Source organism: Cydia splendana, chromosome 19 (genome assembly GCF_910591565.1).
Source record: "Cydia splendana chromosome 19, ilCydSple1.2, whole genome shotgun sequence".
Classification (NCBI taxonomy): Eukaryota; Metazoa; Arthropoda; class Insecta; order Lepidoptera; family Tortricidae; genus Cydia; species Cydia splendana.
Window position 1 is genome coordinate 9,503,538 of NC_085978.1, and position 23,132 is coordinate 9,526,669.

The 23,132-nt window shown below is 39.2% G+C and overlaps 1 protein-coding gene across 2 annotated transcripts; it reads right to left on the reverse strand.

The window, feature by feature from the left end:
• Positions 1–1,106: 1,106 nt before the first annotated feature.
• LOC134799976 (cell cycle control protein 50A-like) lies at positions 1,107–22,093 on the reverse strand. Of its 2 annotated transcripts, XM_063772409.1 has the most exons (9): positions 21,923–22,093; positions 21,710–21,843; positions 13,038–13,246; positions 12,288–12,436; positions 9,813–9,932; positions 8,971–9,056; positions 7,903–8,022; positions 2,342–2,357; positions 1,107–1,586 (listed from the first exon to the last, which is right to left on the reverse strand). In XM_063772409.1, the coding sequence occupies exons 1-9, from the start codon at positions 21,972–21,974 to the stop codon at positions 1,417–1,419; spliced, it is 1,056 nt and encodes a 351-aa protein (XP_063628479.1). In that variant the 5' UTR covers positions 21,975–22,093; the 3' UTR covers positions 1,107–1,416. The 2 variants fall into 2 exon arrangements, with proteins under 2 accessions (XP_063628479.1, XP_063628478.1); XM_063772408.1 differs by lacking the exon at positions 2,342–2,357 and having other exon boundaries at positions 7,887–8,022.
• Positions 22,094–23,132: the final 1,039 nt, after the last annotated feature.

The window sequence follows — 23,132 nt, forward strand, 5'->3', positions numbered from 1 at the left end:
TTCTCACCGCCGAGCAGCATTAGACCTTATCTCAAAGATGTAAGGTTCACTATTGCTCAGTAGTTACCTCTTGGATCACCGCCCGTGTATGACGAGCAGCACGATCCCCAGCAGCAGGCACAGCGTGCCCTCCACGATGTAGGCCACGCCCAGGAACGGGTTCTCACCGCCGAGCAGCATTAGACCTTATCTCAAAGATGTAAGGTTCACTATTGCTCAGTTGTTACCTCTTGGAGCACCGCACGTGTATGACGAGCAGCTCGATCCCCAGCAGCAGGCACAGCGTGCCCACCACGATGTAGGCCACGCCCAGGAGGTGCCCTATTGATATTCCGAAAAAAAATACGCCGATTTTTGTTTCGCCGACAACGATTCGCAGACGGGTTGTTTGGCAGAGTAACGATTCGCCGAATCTCATTACGCATAATAGTCTTTTGCGAGAGTAGTCAATAAGCAGAACATTGATACGCATATTTACTATTCGTATAATAATCATTTAGTAAACTGTCATAATTACCCGAGAAACCATTGGTGGAAACACAATAGGTCGAATGTTCATTTGGCATTTATATTGACTAGCAGAACTTCTCTCTTATTTATGACTAGACTATATAAAAAAAAAATTATAGGACATGACTAACCTACACAACAACTTTTAGTTTGAGTCTCATAAACATGGTTTTAGATACATTTAATTATCTACTTATTTTCACGTAGTTACATAAATGACCATAAAATTAAAATCTATGTTGCATAGATACAATATACCTACCTACTTATGCTTTTGTTCATATTTAGGTTAAAAATTGATTAAAACCCAAACCAGAAGGAATCACGGTATTCTATACCGGTACTAGTTTTTTTGTGAAACGAACGGCAGCAGGATGTAAGTATGTGATTCTTAGGTAGTCAACTAACAAGAGGAAGAGGATACATTAAAAAAAAACATATAAATATAATCATTTTAATATTTTTTATAAATCATCATTTACTTAAAAAAGGATAATATTTTATTTCATGCTTTTGGATGTGGGTTTTCTTTATTTTTGCAAAAAGTTTTTGTTTCGAAAATAACGACTTATATGTAAAATGTGAAACGTTATTCGACTAAACATTGTTTAAACGAAACGATTACTCTGCCAAATGGAAATCGTCCAGTAATAGTTCTGCTAATTTACACAGAAGCGAACTGAACGGTATGTGAACCAAGAGTCTACGTAACGTTAGTCGACCAAAAGTTACATTTACAAATAAATGACTCTGCGAAACGATGTTCGGCGAATCGTTGTCGGCGAATCGATAATCTGCTAAAAGTTTCTCGGAGAATCATTAGGTACCCCGCCCAGGAACATGTTCTCGCCGCCGAGCAACATTAGATCTTATCTCAAAGACGTAAGGTTCACTATAGGTCAGTAGTTACCTCTTGGAGCACCGCACGTGTATGACGAGCAGCACGATCCCCAGCAGCAGGCACAGCGTGCCCACCACGATGTAGGCCACGCCCAGGAACGGGTTCTTGCCGCCGAGTAGTGACGTCGTCGAGATCACGAACGACTTAGTCCCGTCGAACTCGATCACCGGGTATCCTGCGAGAAACGGCTACATGTGTTACAAGGTAGTGTCGATAATCTGTTGTGTACTACATATTCACAATTCACATTAAGCGAATGGGGGCAGGCGTGTCTAAGACGAAGAACCCACGAAGCGTGTGTGCGGTCTAGGCAGATTACATACATCATGATACAATATTTCAAGCCGAAGCCGGGTGGTGCCACGCCACACCGCTTCGTGGGGTCTTCGCCTTATAGCCAAAGAATCTTGAATATGTGATACAGTTGTTACAATCAACAATTCAACAGCGCCGCAAAGGACCGCCTTTTACAAGCCGCAAGATAACTTTTGTAAAGAAGGTTCACATTCCTTTCACTTTAGTAGTACCTAGAAAAACACTTTATTGTACAAAAAAACCTAAAACAGGAAAAAACAAAACACACATAATTAGCACAAAGACTTTAGGCTGAGGTTGACGAACAGATTACTGTAAATTTGAACTATTGATAGGACGTGCTGTCATGCTGTGAGTATCATCCACTTACCTTTCTCTTTTCAATTAGGCCCTTGAGTCTACGTTATAAGGTTGATACTCGACTTTGAGAGTATAGAGCCCCTTGACGAGGCCGGTGGCGAAGCTCTACTCGTCGTGCTTGACCGATTAGGACCATAAGTCGATGTCATAAGGTTGAAACTCACTATATTCGACTTTGAGAGTATAGTTTCTTGACGCGCCGGTAGTTTGTCCACATTTAGGACCTTATGTCGATGTAATAAGGTTGAAACTCACTATATTCGACTTTGAGCTTCGAGCAACACGGAAGGGAGGCGGCATTCGCACTATTTCCCCTCTGCCTAGGTACAAGATCAACTGATCTAGCGCGGGTAATAAAACTAGTTGCGCTCGGATTTTTCACTAGACCGAGTCCAGACGCGGGCGTGAACACAGCAGCAGAAAAAATGCCTAATTGCTCGGTATTTTTATCGTAAAAAGAGGTCGGGGACATCAAATTTACAAAAAGAAGGTGTTACATTTCACATGTAATATTTTTTTTACATATCATACGTTTAATTACATTTAAACACAATTATTATATTTTACTCTCATGTAATTGTTGGATTTATGGATTTTACTCGCCCAGTAGTGTAGTAAATGAAGCAAGTTGTTGTATGGAGACCCATGCATTAATTTCTCATTCGATGAAATTTAGCTTGGGTATTGTATAGTCTGAGCCGAGACTAACATTATAAATATCCAAAAAAAAAGCACTCCTAAGTTAGGTAAAAACACAAATCTGATTATATATTGAACCGAGTAATTCCTCAGTCCATAATTATTTTACAAAATAAGTTATTTGTATCAGTATGTGATACTAGAAAAAAATCTAAAAGTTTTGTCAAACATGAGAATATTTATTTATGATACTTCCTTTTTTTGACGCTCATTTTCATCGGAAAATTGCTCTGTTATTTTTTTCTTCTTATATGATCTTAGAATATAATTTGGCGCAGTGGGTAAAAAAATCCAAAAATAAAATGCGTATCGAAATGTATGTATTATAGAACAGAGTTGGGCAAAAATTAACTTGAATAAGAATAAGAATAAAAACAGAAATTTTATTCTTATTCAAATCGATTTGAATTAGAATTATTCTTGCACTAGTTATTTTAGAATTAAATTAAGGTGAATAAATCATGTGACTCTTATTTTAAATGCGGAATAAAAAACAGAATAATTATTCTAGAAGTGGGCCTATTCTAACTAAGGTTTTATTCAATTAAAATGTTATTTAGAATTAAGTTAATTTTTGTAGTACAATCGGTTATATTTTGTAAGTTGATTTTCACCCTTCTATTTAAAAGTCGGATTGATTTGATAATTGTTACTATAGTTTAGGTATAGTACACATTGAAGAGTTCCGCTATACACTATCTAGTTCTATCATCCGATCAGGGTGCTTAGCCAACATACCAAACGTTGACCCTCCGTAGAGTTGCGCATGGTCTCTCTCTATCACTCTTACATATTAGTGCGATAGAGAGACAGATAGCGTTTCGTTGTCGTAGCGCAAACGTTTGGCATGTTGGCTACGCTCCCAATGTGCCTAGCCAAGATGCCAATTTTTGTTTTTATTTTAATAACCGAATCATTAGGTAAATTTAGCTGTTCTGGGGGCCTAGCCAACATGCCAATCGCTTGCGCTCCAACAACGAAGCGCTTTCTGTCTCTATCACTCTTACATATTAGTGCGATAGAGAGACAAAGATAGCATTTCGTTGTCGCAGCGCAAACGTTTGGCGTGTTGGCTACGCTCCCAATGCGCCTAGCCAAGATGCCAATTTTTGTTTTTATTCTTATAACCAAATCATTAGGTAAATTAAGCTGTTCTGGGGGGCCTAGCCAATATGCCAATCGCTTGGGCTCCAACAACGAAGCGCTTTCTTTCTCTATCACTCTTACATATTAGTGCGATAGAGAGACAAAGATAGCGTTTCGTTGTCGTAGCGCGAACGTTTGGCATGTTGGCTACGCTCCCAATGTGCCTAGCCAAGATGCCAATTTTTGTTTTTAATTTAATAACCAAATCATTAGGACAATTTAGCTGTTTTTAGCGCTTTCTTTCTCTATCACTCTTACATATTAGTGCGATAGAGAGACAAAGATAGCGTTTCGTTGTCGTAGCGCGAACGTTTGGCATGTTGGCTACGCTCCCAATGTGCCTAGCCAAGATGCCAATTTTTGTTTTTAATTTAATAACCAAGTCATTAGGACAATTTAGCTGTTTTTAGCGCTTTCTGTCTCTATCACTCTTACATATTAGTGCGATAGAGAGACAGAGATAGCGTTTCGTTGTCGTAGCGCAAACGATTGGCATATTGGCTACGCACCCAAGGTGCCTAGCCTAGATGACAATTTTTGTTTTTAATTTGATAACCAAATCTCTGGGTACAATTTAGCTGTTCAGGGGGCCTAGCCAATATGCCAATCGCTTGCGCTTCAACAACGAAGCACTTTCTGTCTCTATCACTCTTACATATTAGGGGCTGTCCATAAATTACGTCATCGATTTTTGACGATTTTCGACCCCCCCCAACCCCCCTAAAATCATCCAAAAATCATGCTTCGAATGTTTCCTCATACGTCATGCTACCATCATCCGATGTCCAGACCCCCCCCCCCCCTAATTTGAAATGACGTAATTTATGAATAGCCCCTTAGTGCGATAGAGAGACAAAGATAGCGTTTCGTTGTCGTAGCGCAAACGTTTGGCATGTTGGATATTACGCTCCCAATGTGCCTAGCCAAGATGAAAATTTTTGTTTTTAATTTAATAACCAAATGTTTGGTTACAATTTAGCTGTTCTGGGGGCCTAGCCATTATGCCAATCGTTTGCGCTCCGACAACGAAGCGTTCTTTCTGTCTCTCTATCGCACTAATAAATAAGCGCTTTGTTGTTGGAGCGCAAGCGATTGGCATGTTGGCTAGGCCCCCAGAACAGCTAAATTTACCTAATGATTTGGTTATTAAAATAAAAACAAAAATTGGCATCTTGGCTAGGCACATTGGGAGCGTAGCCAACATGCCAAACGTTCGCGCTACGACAATGAAACGCTATCTTTGTCACTCTATCGTACTAATATGTAAGAGTGATAGAGAAAGAAAGCGCTTCGTTGTTGGAGCCCAAGCGTTTGGCATGTTGGCTAGGCCCCCAGAACAGCAAAATTTACCTAATGATTTGGTTATAAAAATAAAAACAAAAATTGGCGTCATGGCTAGGCACATTGGGAGCGTAGCCAACACGCCAAACGTTTGCGCTACGACAACGAAACGTTATTTCTGTCTCTTTATCGCACTAATATGAAAGAGTGATAGAGACAGAAAGCGCTTCGTTGGTGGAGCGCAAACGGTTGGCATGTTGGCTAGGCCCCCAGAACAGCTAAATTTACCTAATGATTCGGTTATTAAAATAAAATCAAAAATTGGCATATTGGCTAGGCACATTGGGAGCGTAGCCAACATGCCAAACGTTCGCGCTACGACAACGAAACGCACTAATATGTAAAAGTGATAGAGAAAGAAAGAGCTTCGTTGTTGGAGCCCAAGCGATTGGCATGTTGGCTAGGCCCCCAGAACAGCTTAATTTACCTAATGATTTGGTTATAAAAATAAAAACAAAAATTGGCATCTTGGCTAGGCACATTGGGAGCGTAGCCAACACGCCAAAAGTTTGCGCTACGACAACGAAACGCTATCTTTGTCTCTCTATCGCACTAATATGTAAGAGTGATAGAGACAGAAAGCGCTTCGTTGGTGGAGCGCAAGCGGTTGGCATGTTGGCTAGGCCCCCAGAACGGCTTAATTTACCTAATGATTCGGTTATTAAAATAAAAACAAAATTGGCATCTTGGCTAGGCACATTGGGAGCGTAGCCAACATGCCAAACGTTTGCGCTACGACAACGAAACGCTATCTTTGTCTCTCTATCGCACTAATATGTAAGAGTGATAGAGACAGAAAGCGCTTCGTTGTTGGAGCGCAAGCGATTGGCATATTGGCTAGGCCTCCAGAACAACTAAATTTACCTAATGATTTGGTTATTAAAATAAAAACAAAAATTGTCATCTTGGCTAGGCACCTTGGGTTCGTAGCCAATATGCCAATCGTTTGCGCTACGTCAACGTAACGCTACCTCCGTCTCTCTATCGCACTAATATGTAAGAGTGATAGAGACAAAGCGCTTAGACCAGCTAAATTGAACCTAATGATTTGGTTAGTAAATTAAAAATAATACGGTTACTGAAACTATGCGTTATGCGACAGTCAATTTGTAAGATTTTATTCCATAAAATAGGTATAAATTAGACAAGAGACTAACTACTATTACATCTACCTAACTATACGTAATTAGTACCTATACGGTACCCGGACTACATTTTTATTCGTGGAATATTATTTCGATTAAAAATCATGATTATATTTATTTGATTAAGAATAAGTTATTCTCATTCAATTTTTTCTCATACGAATTATTCCCGACCAAAATTATTTGAAGATTTTTGACGGGAATAAAATCGAGATGATTTTGTTCCTACGAATTCTTATTCAAATAATGATTTTATTCTTGAATGCCCAACACTGTTATAGAACTATTAAAAACTGAGAGTGGAAAATTTTTAGAATTTCATTTTGTAGGTATAAAACGGCAATAAAATGGCATTCCAGTAAAAAAATTAGACAGCAATTTTCCGGTCCAAGGACACGCCAAAAAAATTTATTTTATTAATACTGGTATTTCTGCTGGGATATTTTTTTTATATTTCATATATTGTTGCAATACGTTACATGAATATGTCTGGTGAAGAAAGTTTGAGCGGAGCATTTTTCCGTAAAAAGATATTAACGATTTAAGACTTTAGGTATTTACTTTAATTCTATTATTATTATTCTTTGGAAATGTATACAATACTTTTTATTTATTGATACTTTATCATACAGTAAAGTTTTTTCTGGCTGAGGAATTACTGCGGGGTCCACTACCTTTATTTACTACACTACAGTACAAATTGCGGATCGGTCGAGCGACAAATCCGACTTCTCATCTCTCAGAATACAATAACATTCTTCGACGAAAATGTGTAAGTGTGCGTGTTGTGACACTTGTGACTCGTCCGTACACAAAAAGAGATCAAGGTTTGCAAGATTTGTCTTTGACGTGTGTCATTTTCTATGTATTTATGTCGTCATTACAGATTGGATTTTGTATGTAAGTGTGTGAGAAGGGCGACTGTGTGCACTTTTCCCCCCGCAAAAAATGGCAGAAAGATTTGTACGTTAAGATATCGCTTGGGGCCCTCCCTTCCGATGTGTCGGAAGCCGGTGTTGCTCCAAGACTTTGAGAGTATAGTTTCTTGTCGCGCCGGTAGTTTGTCCACATTTAGGACCTTAAGTGGCTGTAATAAGGTTGAAACTCACTATATTCGACTTTGAGAGTATAGAGTATAAAGTCTCTTGACGAGGCCGGTCGTGCTTGACCGATTAGATGTAATAAGGTTGAAACTCACTATATTCGACTTTGAGAGTATATTTTCTTGTCGCGCCGGTAGTTTGTCCACATTTAGGACCTTAAGTGCCTGTAATAAGGTTGAAACTCACTATATTCGACTTTGAGAGTATAGAGTATAAAGTCTCTTGACGAGGCCGGTCGTGCTTGACCGATTAGATGTAATAAGGTTGAAACACACTATATTCGACTTTGAGAGTATAGTTTCTTGTCGCGCCGGTAGTTTGTCCACATTTAGGACCTTAAGTCGCTGTAATAAGGTTGAAACTCACTGTAATCGATTTTGACAGTATAGAGTCCCTTGACGAGGCCGGTGGCGAAGCCCTGCTCGTCGTGCTTGACGCGCCGGTACAGCTTGCGGAACGTCGGCAGAGCGGCTGTACGCATCCACACGATTAGGTCCTCGTTCTGAAAAGGACCTTAATGTTTCAGTTTCACAGTTCATTTTAGCTTTTAACAAGATTATTAATACAGCTTTTAGAAAACTACTCATTTTATGTTAAACTATATCATTTAAAAAAAAATCTCTGCCCTGAGTAGATTACGGCACAAGAAACTAGGCAGGACTCATTCAAAACAGTATACATCAGAAAATCTTAAAAATACATGATGAATAGTTCTAAAAGAAAAATAATCCGAAATAAATAGAATAGTAGTGTGTCTGAACAAACTCAAATTAAAATATTTTCATAAAAAGTAATTTCATTTGTATTTAGATTTAGAAGGAAACATAACTAAACTATAGGAGATATGTTAAAAATAAAAAGATAGTTATCGAAATCTGACTGCTTGAATCTGTGATTCAATTGAGATTGTAAAGGCTTTCCAAGCGTTAGATTCAATATTCAATTCAATACAGGTGTTTTTACAACACTAAGTGTAAGGCCTGAGTGGACGCTCGAAGCGGAGCGTTCGGCGGGGCGTGCAGCGTGGCGTCGGGCTCACAAGTAATTTGAGCAGCGTGCACTAAGGCCGCTCCTATACGTTTGCATTTGTTTAACATGCACGCCGCACGCCCCGCCCCGCTGCATGCTCAACTCGAGCGTCCACTCAGGCCTTACACTTAGTCACATTTTACGAGGTAAACATACTCGTATATATCATAAAATATTTTTTTTATGAGACCAACGTGCAAACTCACAAAAAAAAATGACTCTTTCATAATTGCAACTTATTACAAGGCTTACCTTTACAAGGCAGAGGGAATATATTTCCTACCTGATTTTAAACTTTATTACAAAGTGATAGGGTTAAATTTTGCATAATTCCTGTAACCCTTATGCCTTATAAAGTTATAAAGGGTTAAGGCTGATCAGATGTCGATGTATGCTCGACTTCGTCGCGAAACATACGCACCTGGAAACCGTTGTTGTTGTCGTCTTCCAAATCCAACTCCCAGATGTTCTTGGCCCAGTTAGCCGGCTTGCTGAAGTTGGCAAACGCTGTAATTACAATTGTTGATTAAGGAGATATTCCACCTGTTAAATTTCTTTGTCCAATGTGTATATACATCCCACATTTGGCATAGTGAGAGAGTGAGACGCGATGCACATTGGACCAAGATATTGGAATACCAACCAACCTTATTATATCCCTCTTAGGGATAAGTTCGCCCTTGTACTATATTTATGTTCTTTCTGATGTACCTTTATTCCTCTCTTCCGTACAATAAAGTGTTACTTACTTACGAAACAAATATTAATAACATTATTCAAATCTGCGTATCATTCGCTTTTTTAGTCACTCGGGGCTATTCTAGAGTTAATCTCAAATCTGGGATTTATGTAATGAGATATGTACGCGAACCGCAAGGATCGCCATACTTTAATCTTTAAGAATTCACGTAGAAATACTACAATCGTATAATCACAGTCTATAAAACAATGCATTGAATTGCATTCATTCGACGAAGCCGTCTAGAAAGCTAGACGGTCGTCTAGAGTGCGTGGTGAGGGGTGCGTCGCGCGCACCCGAGCTGCATACATCGCCATTGTTAGTAGCTCGATACTACTTACACAGCTAACGTGCCTTATAGTCAAGTGTAAGTCTTGGGCAGTTGTGTAAAAGTCTGTGTTCTTGTGCGGTGTCGGCATTTGCGCAAACATCAAAGGCGTCGGTCTACTGTTACTTTTTACACCGTGGTATAATATCTAATAACAAACAAATCGTATAAATAAAAATGTTGAGAAGAATCTCACCAGTCCTGAGGTCCCCGGCCGGGTTGCGGAACTTGATGGTCTTGTCGGAGTCCCACGCGATGCCGGTGCGGCTCACGGGCACGGTCCGGCCCAGGTCCTCCGACCACACCGTCAGCGTGTCTATCCAACATTAAACGAAAATTATCATTGTACTAAATTATACAAATATTTTATAAACAATTGGGTTACATATAGTTAGACCACAGAATAAATAATAGTACTGCCGTAAAGAAAGGAAACTTCCTACAAAACCAAAGTTTGACAGCGACTCAGGGTCGAATCATGCTATCCCTTTCTAATTTATGGCACTATCCCTTTCGGCTATTTAGGGTTGTCAAAATTCAAGCCATTATCTTATCTGTGGTCGTGCACGCAAAGGGACGTCAAGTTGTGTCAACCCTAAGGACTGATTTAAACGGCGCGCGAACTCGCATGCGATTTTAGTTACATTGCCGACTATTGAGGTGACATCCATTTCAGCCGATCGATCCAATACCGCAATGTAATGAAACTCGCATGCGAGTTCTCGTACCATCTAAATGAGCCCTAATAATTGCTCGGAGCAATGCTGAGCTGAGCGGAGCCGAGTTTGGCCGAAGTCAGGAGGTTCGCACCCCTGTAGGCCAAGCACATGATTGGCGCGACAGTATCTCGCGGCGAGATAGACTACCCGTCTTTTTCTAACTATGTCAACAAAAGAAGGACGGGTAGTCTATCTCGCCGCGAGATACTGTCGCGCCAATCATGTGCTAGCCTGGCTGGTTAGACATAAACACTAATTAAACGTAAAATATACCCACGAACCCTTGACCAAGTCCTAGAACATGGCAATATCGTATGCTGGTCGCATGAATGTTGAGTGTTCACCTTTTCCAGTGTAGTTACAGTGTACAAGTTAGTAAGTCTTTTTTAGGGTTCCGTACCCAAAGGGTAAAACGGGACCCTATTACTAAGACTTCGCTGTCCGTCCGTCCGTCCGTCCGTCTGTCACCAGGCTGTATCTCACGAACCGTGATAGCTAGACAGTTGAAATTTTCACAGATGATGTATTTCTGTTGCCGCTATAACAACAAATACTAAAAACAGAATAAAATAAAGATTTAAATGGGGCTCCCATACAACAAACGTGATTTTTGACCAAAGTTAAGCAACGTCGGGAGTGGTCAGTACTTGGATGGGCGACCGTTATTTTTTTGATTTTTTTTTATATGGTACGGAACCCTTCGTGCGCGAGTCCGACTCGCACTTGCCCGATTTTTTTTCTTCCTTTCTGTGTATGTATTGTATAACTGTGTACTTATACTGAAATAAATTATTCTATTCTATAATGTCTGTGAATTTACGCGAAGGTATAAGGTATTCGACCGGTTTGATCGTAAAAACCGACGCCACTTGTAAAACCACGATTCTAGATAAACGTTTGAATATTCATTAGCAAATTTCGTCATACACATGTGGGTTCGCGTGTGAATGTGAATGACAGGTATAAGGCAGGGCCGTCTTAAACTATGCTAGGGCCCTTGGGCACATAAGAATTTGGAGCTCTTTTAGAAAGTAAAGAAAGCGAATTAAACTAACATTTTTCTTCTATGATCTTCTATTTATTATGGGTAATCAAATGTTACTGTTTGTCCTTCGGGGCCCCCTGAGGATGGGGGCCCTGGGCACGGGCCCCGTGTGCCCTTATGGTAAAGACGGTACAGGTACAAGGGCACGCAAGCCGAACTGTACACGCTTTGTCCTCGTAATTAAGTTGTACTGTCAAAGGTATTCTACTCAATGGTTCGGGCGCGCTCGGCACAGCCCTTGACTGCTCCGAGCAGTCAATCATTAAGGCACAGAATAGTGTGCGAAAGAGAACTGGCCCCGTAGACAACATGCCAATCGCTAACGCTACGTAGCGAACGAAACGCAACTGTCACTGTCACACTAATATGGAAGAGTGATAGAGAGAGACAAATGGATTCGATAGCGAAGCGCAAGCGATCGTCACCTTGGCTAGGCCGCCAGGTCATAGGCGATAATGCATTAAGCCGGGTCCATACGGATGGAACATGTAATGTATCACGAGTTCTGCGTTATGGACGGTACTACGAGCATAACATGTAACGCTCGTGCCGGATCCATTGGCTGTCAGTTTTTAGCTGCCGTCTACACGTTGACGCTATATTACACGTAATGTTATATACCTACGTAGTACTCGGTATTATCTATTCTGTAGAACTATGTGTTCAACAAATTAAGATAACTTGCTCAACTATGCAGATGAGTTTTTTTTATAAAACTAAGATTCACTGATTTAAACTTTCACGATTTTTACATTATTAAATTGTTTATTGGCGCTTAATTGTTTAAGAGCGGCATTGTCCCCGTGGTCAATGCCGTCCTCGAAACGTCGGAGTTAAATATTAAAACTTAAATACGCGATTAAGGCCCGTTGTACAATTTAATAAATATAAGATTTATAATAGTTACCGTTGAACAAGGAGTTTGCTATAGCCCCACAAGGCGCCACGGGTATCTTCCTGGCGTTGGGCGTGTTGGGATCTTGGGTGACGTACGCGAAGGGCTCGCAGTCCGACGAGGGCGTCAGCGACAGCCGGCCCAGCAGCTGGTTGTCGTCTCTGCAACATTACAACATGTTCATATGCACGCCAAATCCGGCCCGCGACGCGTTCCAATCCGGCCCGCGGGGTTCAGCATTCATTGAGAGTGGAACTGTTCCTAACAGCAGCAACCAGACACCCTCCCCCAACGCAAAAACCGACGGCGGCCCACGCGAAAGTTTCCGAGGCGCAATATGGCCCTCAGGAAAAAAAGTTTGGGGACCTCTGTTTTATGGTAACGGAATGAATTTTCTCCAAAAAAGTAGCCTCCTTCCAATTTAAAAAAGCGGTGTGGTATTTAAATAAAATGATCCATTATCACAGATCTGAATTGATTATACGCGAATTAATTAAATTTAATATACATATGTCCTTCTAAAAATTCTTAATTGCGGAAATGGCTTAGCAACATATGTAAATTAAATATATTAAAAACGGGTCACTCACGTATTTTAAGTCGAAAAACGCTCCAACAAAACAACATATATAAATTGAGAAATAAATTCAATGTTCGATTTCAAATGCTATCCTTGAAGAGTTGGAAACTGTTATCACCAAAATACTAATTAGGCAATATGTAAATACATATAACCTTCAACTTTATATTCCAAATGTTTACCTTGACTTAACATATCGTCGATGATTCTGGTAATAGTTGCTAAGCCCATAGTAGAAATAGACATCCCCCTTGAAATCCTCGGTGAGATTGAAGGAGATTGAACATTGGCATTCTGACAAAGTCTTGTTTTGTATATAGGTGGCGCAAGTTGTGTTGCTTTCATCACCTTCTCTAATGCAATATGTGTAGTCTATTACATGCTCTTTGACCTGAAAACAAAACAATTGGTATTTTTTGTCAAACAATTTTAAAAGGTTACAAGATCATTTACGTCAGCTATTTTCAATAGATAATATTTGGTTTGTTATTTTTAAGAATCATATCAGCGTCATTAGCTCAAAGCACAAGTACGTCACGACCTCACGACGTCACGACAGGATCTTGCGCGCTAGATAGGCCACTCATCTCTTTTAAACAAGATAGATAGAGACGGGTGAACTAAATCGCGCGCGAGGTACTGTCGCGGCGCACTCGTACTGAGTTTACAATACAAATTTTATAGTATTTTTTTTTACGAAATCCCAATACCCATGAAATCCGCAACGTCGGCTTCGTCCGGTGGGTTTAATTGTAATTGATTGATTGATTTAGTAATACTCAATGGTTATCCTTGAATACATTACCTATAATTATTGTAACTAAGTAAGTTCCTACCTTATTTACCATAACAAACCAGGAAAAAAGGCAGTCTTAAGTTTTTTTATTTGTGACTCATGATCAGCAAAAACAGCTTGGTGGTGGCAAAAATAAGTTCTTGTTTTTCAGGCACCTAAAATCTTATAATCAAATTGGTTTAAAAAGTACACATAAGGTATCTTGAAATAATTTTGATAGCCCGCCCATACAACCATTTCCAGTCGCCGTTACGACGCGGTGTTGACACATCTTGTGTCGACACCGTCTGTTTCGGTCACAATTCCAGTCGCAGAGTCGTCGCCGTGTCGACACAGTTACCAGAAATGGGGAAGGGTCGACACATGACACAAAGTGACATAAAGTGTGGTCGCCGTGTGCACACATTGTTTCGGGTTTGTGACTACTTTATGCCAAAATCATTCGTTCATTCGTTCATTTTGTTCCTGTCAAATGGAAACTGTCAGATGGAAAAATACTTAAATAAAAATAAGTGACATTAATACGCCATCTCTAAAACGGATTACAAGACGTAATTATATATTGTTTGCATTTATATTACAATAGGACTTAAATTATTATGGGGAATTAAACTGCTCGAGTGATTTGATAAACTAAGTGTAATATAATCAACGCGCCACCACATTGTTTTAGTTTAGCCGGAAATGAAATTGTTTACTTCTCAGTGCCTGTGTTCATAACTATATTATTTGAAGCATTTTTAGTACTTCGATGCGTATACTATACTTAAATAACAGAAATAACGCTTTACATACTACGAAACTTGTTAATTATGATGTATAAATATGGTTTAAGGCTGAAAAATATTGCAGTCACAAAGTAGTTGCAATGTTTCGACTTTGTGTCGACTCTGTGTTGACACATGACACGCGCTGTCAAAAGTAATAACAAAGTTACTGGATTTGCAAAATGGCTCCTTGTGGTCATTCGTTTTCAGATATTCTCAAAGTGTAAAAATGCCGTGGTCAGAGATGGGCATTAATCGATTAACTGTTTATTCGACTAATTAATGGAATAAAAAAAGTTAATTCTTAAATTTTAATCGCGATTAGTTTAGTCGACGTAACATAGATTGAAATTGAATTAATCTGAATATTAATCGAATAAATTATCGATTAAATCTCGATTGAAAGTTGACAGGGGGGCATTTTTGTACGTAAAAATAATAGAAATGTCTTGCATGCAGATGGTAGCAAAACACTTTGTCATAAAAGTCGAGATGGGTGTCGATATATAGGTTTTAGGGAGTGCCGATTTCGGAAATAATGACCATTTTGGAATCCGAAATGGCGGCCATGCACTGTGTCATAAAAGTCGTCATGGATGTCGTTTTATACGTTTTAGGGGGCCCCAATTTTGAAAATGATGACCATTTTGGAATCCAAAATGGCGGCCATGCACTATGCCATAAAAGTCGTCATGGGTTGTCGTTTTATAGGTTTTAGGGGGCGCAGATTTCGAAAATGATGACCATTTTGGATTCCAAGATGGCGGCCATGCACTATGTCATAAAAGTCGTCATGGATGTCGTTTTATAGGTTTTAGGGGGCCCCGATTTAGAAAATGATGACCATTTTGAAATCCAAAATGGCGGCCATGCATTATGTCATAAAAGTCGTCATGGGTGTCGTTTTATAGGTTTTGGGGGGCGCAGATTTAGAAAATGATAACCATTTTGGATTCCAAAATGGCGGCCATGGACTATGTCATAAAAGTCGTCATGGGTGTCGTTTTATAGGTTTTAGGGGGCGCAGATTTCGAAAATGATGACCATTTTAGATTCCAAGATGGCGGCCATGCACTATGTCATAAAAGTCGTCATGGATGTCGTTTTATAGGTTTTAGGGGGCCCCGGTTTAGAAAATGATGACCATTTTGACATCCAAAATGGCGGCCATGCACTATGTCATAAACGTCGTCATGGGTGTCGTTTTATAGGTTTTGGGGGGCGCAGATTTCGAAAATGATAACATTTTCAATTTCAAAATGGCGGCAATGCACTATGTCATAAAAGTCGTCATGGATATCGTTTTATAGGTTTTAGGGGGCGCAGATTTCGAAAATGATGACTATTTTGGATTCCAAGATGGCGGCCATGCACTATGTCATAAAAGTCGTCATGGATGTCGTTTTATAGGTTTTAGGGGGCGCAGATTTCGAAAATGATGACCATTTTGGAATCCCAAATGGCGGCCATGCAGTATGTCATAAAAGTCGTCATGGCTGTCGTTTTATAGGTTTTAGGGAGCGCAGATTTCGAAAATAATAACTATTTTGGAATCCAAGATGGCCGCCATGTACTATGTTAAAAGTCGTCATGGATGTCGTTTTATTGGTCATGGTCATCAATTTCGAAATCTGCACACCTGTTTCAAATAAGTTATCGGTAGATGCATCCTAGTAAGTCAACAACATCTATATCTACTATCGAAATGTACTTTTGATAGTACTTATGTAGTAGTACGAAATGTAATCTGAAAGGAATCAAGTAATATATATTCCTGTACCTAATGAAGAAGCGACATTGATTTCTATTACTAGTAATTGTAGTATTCGAAAAATTTATTCCTGAATTCTCAAATGGAATTGTACTTAGTAATTCGGTATTGTTAGATTACAAAGTAATCTAGGAATCGGTAATCAGATTACAAAGTAATTTCAAGTAATCGTGAAATCAGGAATCAATTACGAAATGCCCATCTCAGACTAAGTAGCACTGCATTCAATTGATCTGTTTGGCGAACCGCGAGTTCACAGTTCGGGGCGAACTACTATATGTATAGGTTTTAGGGTGTGCAGAATTCGAAAATGATGACCATTTTGGAAACCAAGATGTCTACCGTACACTTTGTCATAAAAGTCGTCATGGATCTCGATTTATAGGTATTAGGGAGTGGAGAATTCGAAAATTATGACCGTTTTAGAATCTAAGATGTCTGCCGTGCACGTTGGTCATGGTCATCATTTTCGAATTCTACTCTTCCTAACACCTATAAATTAACATCCATGACGGGTCATATGACAAAGTGCACGGCAGACATCTTGGAATCCAAAATGGTCATCATTTTCGAATTCTGCACTCCCTTAAACCTATAAAACGATATCCATGACGACTTTTATGACAAAGTGCACGGCAGTTATCTTGGATTCCAAACTGGTCATCATTTTCGAAATCGGCACTTCCTAAAACCTATAAAACGATATTCATGACGACTTTTATGACAAAATACGTAGCCGCCATCTTGGATTATAAAATGATCATCTTTTTCGCGAATTCTGCACTCCCTAAAACCTATAAATCGACATCCGTGACGACGCAAGTTATCTTTATTTTCAGATCTAACAAATTGCTACAGAATACAAAGGACAAAAAAGAAGCGAGGAGGTAATGAAACAAGCAAAAATACAGATGATTCCTCGACGCAATTGGGTGATTCTTAAATTGTGTCCAGATTTTTTTGTCATAAAAGTTTTTATTTTTCACATATTACTCTCACAAGTTCCGTGACATTTCGACCTTGTAATTTTTTAAGTAAATGTTTTTGTTTATCTATGAGGATCTCACTAGAATAATATAATCAAGGTATGTTTATATTTGATGATTGAAATAGTAACGCAAAAAAAAATATATTTGTGTCTTATATTCCTGCCGAAGACTTTTATTTTACCTTTTCCTTCTACACAAGTTTGGCCAAGTAATAAGAATTTAGGGCTCTCAATTTTATTTTGACTTCTACAACAGTAAAGCTACGAGGCCATGTTTGGTATCGTTTTCGTATAAATTCGCAGTACCAAATTTAGTTAAGGTATCACATTGACACCATTCCGAAGTAAAAACATATAAACTTATTAAAATACTTTCTTTTAAACTCCTCTTCACGCTTAAACTGCTGAACAGTTTTAATTTAAATTTGGTACACATATATTTTGAGTTCCGAGACAGGACATAATAACTTATCTCAAAAATCATCCTTTAAATGTGTGAAATGAGGTGTAGGGGTGAATTCAGAATTGACTTCTTGAAGTTAATACTGTTTAACCCGTGGAGCGCCCCAGTATTACCGTAGTATGGAACTCCTATAGGAGTTACTATAACACGTGTGAAAGTAGGGCGCTCCACGGGTTAAGTTTAGGTTTGAAGTCATGTTTTTTTATCATTTTTAACTAAATCAAAGATGTAGACCATCCCAAATTTCATATAAATCGGTTCAGCGGTTATTGATTTCCCGTACAAATTTCCACGCCACTTTTCACACCTTCAAAAGATGATTTTGGTTATAAGATCTATCCTATGTCCTGTTCCGGGACGCAAACTATTTCTATACCAAATTTCAACGAAATCGGTTCAGCGGTTAAGCGTCAAGAGGAGTTTCAAAAAAACCGGCCAAGTGCGAGTCGGACTCGCGTATTAAGGGTTCCGTACATTAAGTCCGACTCGCGCTTGACTGCACATTTCTAATAGGTTTTCCTGTCATCTATAGGTAAAGAACTATTTTGTGTATTCAGACGGACATACATACAGACGCACGAGTGATCCTATAAGGGTTCCGTTTTTCCTTTTGAGGTACGGAACCCTAAAAAGATTTATTTTTATTTTGTGGAATGGTGTCAATGTGATACCTTAAATGGATTCAGCACCCCAGATTTATACGAAAACGATACCAAACACGGCCTAGCACCTTCACTGATATAGATATATCTAGATAAAATTGAGAGCCCTAAATAAACTTTCAAGAGCGGATATCTCAAAAACTATTCAACATATCGAAAAAATTTACCGAATAAACTTGTAACAAATTAAATTAACTTTCATTTTGTATAAGTGGCCATGTCGCTGAGATGCATAGTTTCCGAGATATAATCGAAAAACCGGAAAATGGGACCTTCAAAGCCCCCTCTCTCCCCCCCGCTCAAGGGCTACGGCCGGGGACTTTTGATATGTTCACCTCCTAACTTGTCAAACCGAGTTACGGAGTCAAAAATTGTGTTCCGAGCATTTCCCTCTACAACTTTTGGAGCATTCGTTGCCTGACCTATTAAAGTAGCTTATTGCATTTCTTTAAAAACTTTTCTGTAAAAGGTTGATGGGTGTTGGGTGTTTATATGGTTTTGGTCGATTATTATCATTTGCATTGCCCATGATGACTTACTAGAATTACGAGCACACGAGACACTAATAGTAGTTTGACAAACCTTGGTTTTCAAGAGGTATTTTATATTGACATTTGCTGTCACAAATTTGCTGTCAGATTTAGTCGCAAACCGCACGCAAAGTGCACACAAATGTGTCGACACCTTGTTACGGAAAAGTGTAGACACGGCGACGACACTTTGTTTCGAAACAATTCTAGACACATTGTGTGGACTCTGTTACGACACATCTGACATTTAGTTACCACTTTGTGATTCTGCGACTGGAATGGTTATATGGGCGGGTTTTCTTCAATCAACGTAAAGTCCATTTCAATAGTTCACTAAAAATCTTGTTACAACCAGCATAACATTGAATGTTAATGTTCTTTTTATTTATTTATTGCTTTTAGGGTAGTCTTAGTAATAGGGTCCCGTTTTATCCTTTGGGTACGGACCCAAAGGATAAAACGGGACCCTATTACTAAGACTCCGCTGTCGGTCCGTCCGTCCGTCCGTCCGTCCGTCCGTCCGTCCGTCCGTCCGTCTGTCACCAGGCTGTATCTCACGAACCGTGATAGCTAGGCAGTTGAAATTTTCACAGGTGATGTATTTCTGTTGCCGCTATAACAACAAATACTAAAAAGTACGGAACCCTCGGTGGGCGAGTCCGACTCGCACTTATCCGGTTTTTTAGGGTTCCGTACCCAAAAGGTAAAACGGGACCTTATTACTAAGACTTCGCTGTCCGTCCGTCCGTCCGTCCGTCCGTCCGTCCGTCTGTCTGTCACCAGGCTGTATCTCACGAACCGTGATAGCTAGACAGTTGAAATTTTCGCAGATGATGTATTTCTGTTGCCGCTATAACAACAAATACTAAAAACAGAATAAAATAAAGATTTAAATGGGGCTCCCATACAACAAACGTGATTTTTGACCAAAGTTAAGCAACATCGGGCATGGTCAGTACTTGGATGGGTGACCGTTTTTTTTTTGCATCTTTTTCCGTTTTTTTTTTTATTATGGTACGGAACCCTTCGTGCGCGAGTCCGACTCGCACTTGCCCGGTTTTTATTCAATGACGTTTATTTACAATTCAAATTAAATGCTATTAGGGTTCCGTACCCAAATGGTAAAAACGGGACAGTAATTGACAATATTACTAAGACTCTGCTGTCCGTCTGTCCGTCCGTCTGTCTGTCTGTATTCATGAACTGTGTTAGCTAGACAGTTGCAATTTTCACAGACGATGTATTTCTGTTGCTGCTATAACAACAAATACTAAAAACTGAATATAATAAATATGTATTTAAGTGGGTCTCCCATGCAAGAAACAAGTTTTTTTGCCGTTTTTTGCGTAATGGTACGGAACCCTTCGTGCGCGAGTCCGACTCACACTTGGCCAGTTTTTGGATTAATATAATTTAAGTGTAAGGGTTAGTTTATTATTTATTTATTTTATTGATTCCTATTGGGTAAAAGCCTCTTTCTTATATAATTAATACCTTGCATTATTTTATTAGGGTTCCATACGCAGTACCTATAGATCTATTATAAACCTATTATATTTTCATATCTGCTACAAATCTGTGCAGTAGAAGAAAACAAATATTGTTAATCTACTTAGGGTGGTATTCCACCTGTCCAATATTTTAATTTTGTGCATTGTGCCTCACTCTGTGAGACGCAAACACAAAATTGATCTGCGTCTCACATTTTGGACAGGTGGATATATTCATGAAATAAAAAGAATCATTCAAATGAGAGCGGGCAGAAATAGAAATGAGGGAGTATTTCTTTCTGTATAATCATTAATTTTGTATGTATGTAACAATGGTGTTCCGGATCTTTGGGAGGCGCGCGCGGAGCCGAAGCCAACACATAGAGGCCCTTTTGACACTTTAATGAAATGTAAGGGGTACATTGAATGGATGCTGCCCTTGCCCGTGTCATGGGACACACGCAGAGGCAGCAAACGCAAGGGTGTAAGGACTGTTGTGAGTTGATGGTATCTAAAATGAACTAGGTTATTGGGTGATAGCGATGGACTAACTACTGAGCTATGGGATAAAAAAACCGGTTTTTTAATCATTAATCATTATTATTATAGGGTTAGCACTTTATAGGGCAAAGCTCTCAAAAAAAGACCTATAACTATCGATTTATAAAATTGTCTAGTACCCAAAAAACAAGCCCTTTTGTTATAGAGAAAGCCTTTTTGAGAAATATGAGACTGTCCTGTAATATAATATTTTATTATAAATTATTTTAAACCAGTTCAAAAATAAATTAGACAAGCATCTACTACAGAATTTCCTTAATGATTACTGGATAATCAATTTATTACATACAATTTTTACTGTATGCTACTAATACTTTACATCCTCCATATTTTTATTGACACTGAAATTTCATATTTAGCAAGAATTCAATTAATTACCCCAGTTCAATATACAGGGTCATTTTTGGACCGTTAGCCATATTGTGCGAGGTGATTAGGTAGGCCATACTAAACAACTTTTTCTATGGAACCAACTCCAAAATCACATAAATTTTATTGGCCGTTTCATAGATTTTGGTCGAGTGGATGTCGAAATTCTATGGGAAGGCCAATTTTTTTTTTGGGATTTCGGGGTTGGTCCCATAGAAAAAGTTGTTCAGTATGACCTACCTAATCACCTCGCACACTAAGGCTAACGGTCCAAAAATGACCCTGTATATGTCAGATATGTGACCATGTAAACAATTTGCATATTTAATTTGTATAATTCTGTAATGCATGTAATTATTTTAGCTAAATTAGGAATGGCATGGGAATGACTTTCGTAAACGAGACTCAATCAAGGACACATAAATACCACTATAAACATACTATTTGTGACACTTACCTCATCTGAGAAGTATAGGAGCCCAATCCCAACTGGAATAAATGCAATTCCAATCACGAAGAACGTTGGTAGTACAGTTCCGGCAGTAAGTATGGGCTGCCAAGCAGGCAGGCGCTGCTGCTTAAATGCAGATTCTGTAAGATAGCGTAGTCAGAAGTCTTTAAAACTAATAATCGATAAGACAAGGACGGTTTAGGTGTGTCTACAACTCACCTGCGGGCCGCCGAGACTTCACATTTTGATCCGATGTCTCACTAGAAGCCATAATTAACACTTATTTATTATTTTATAAAATATGTCTGATTTTACAATAGATAAATGCCAGGAATTAAGCTTATAGCGTAAGTGAAGGATAACTCGGAATGACATATGATCGTCTGACGGCATGCAAAACGTCACATTAATGTGGCCAGGATTTTGTCGAGGATACCAGTGTCACGGTCACGTTAAGGGCTCTATAGACAAGACGTGCGATTTTCGATAAATAAAGCTCGGTTTCCCTAGGATAGCGGTGCCGTCATATAGCGGCCGCTCGGAGTAATTAACATTTTGGTTATATCCTCTAAGAGCGGCCGTCTCCATACTGAATAATACGGCTATAATATGGATGTAGTAGCCGCTATCCTAGGAAACCAGAGCATAAGGAAGGCTATTTATAGATGGCTCTCTTCGACAAACATAATATGTTTGTATATTATAAAAATACGATGTGAAGAAGAGACAGATAATAGAAGATCCTAAACAAATCCTAAATAATTGTACGGAAACCGTATATATGAATCAAAACCTTTAGAGGGCTTCTCGTTTCGTTGTCCTAAAACCACGAAATATGGCAAGCAATGCCTTGTCTGAGTCTGTTTCTGTGTCTGTGTGAGAAGAGTCGTGAAATGCATTGGCCCCATACATTCCACGACACTTCTCTTTCCGCACAAACTCTAGCACAAGTCAAGGTAGAAGTCTGTAAACCGTTTGTAGTTACATAGCAAAATTGCACAATATTTTTTTTGCGATTACAAACTTATTTGGAGTTGGTGAACTAACCGCGACCTATGACGATTTATGAGGACAGTTTTCCAACGGCAAAGTTTGGGCCTCAGTAGGTAAAGTTTATCTTTTCGCTGAGGGGTCGAAATCAAACTATTTACATGCGTAAGTTGGCACCAAAGAATACAATGCTCTGGTTAGCGCGCAACCCACAGTGCGCGAATCAGACTCGCACTTGACCGGCTTTTTTATCTGTATCCCCACATCACATGGCGATCCTGCCAGGATATGCATACTCTAGCTTGGGTCAAAAACGTTGTGAGTGTGGTGACACAACAGGGTCATTTTTATTTCGTATTGAAGTTATATAGTTACGTTTATTTACTTTTTTATTGATATCATAAAATTAGGTAATCAAAATAAAACAGTATAGGTAAGT

What these genes read in the sequence shown, in the direction of transcription:
- LOC134799976 (XM_063772409.1), bottom strand. Translation starts at nt 21,974, where the DNA reads ATGGCTTCTAGTGAGACATCGGATCAAAATGTGAAGTCTCGGCGGCCC. An exon ending in GAAGTCTCGGCGGCCCGCAG is followed by an intron (nt 21,844 to 21,922) that starts GTGAGTTGTAGA and finishes GCTATCTTACAG; the next exon opens with AATCTGCATTTAAGCAGCAG. An exon ending in AGCAAACTCCTTGTTCAACG is followed by an intron (nt 9,933 to 12,287) that starts GTAACTATTATA and finishes AATGTTGGATAG; the next exon opens with ACACGCTGACGGTGTGGTCG.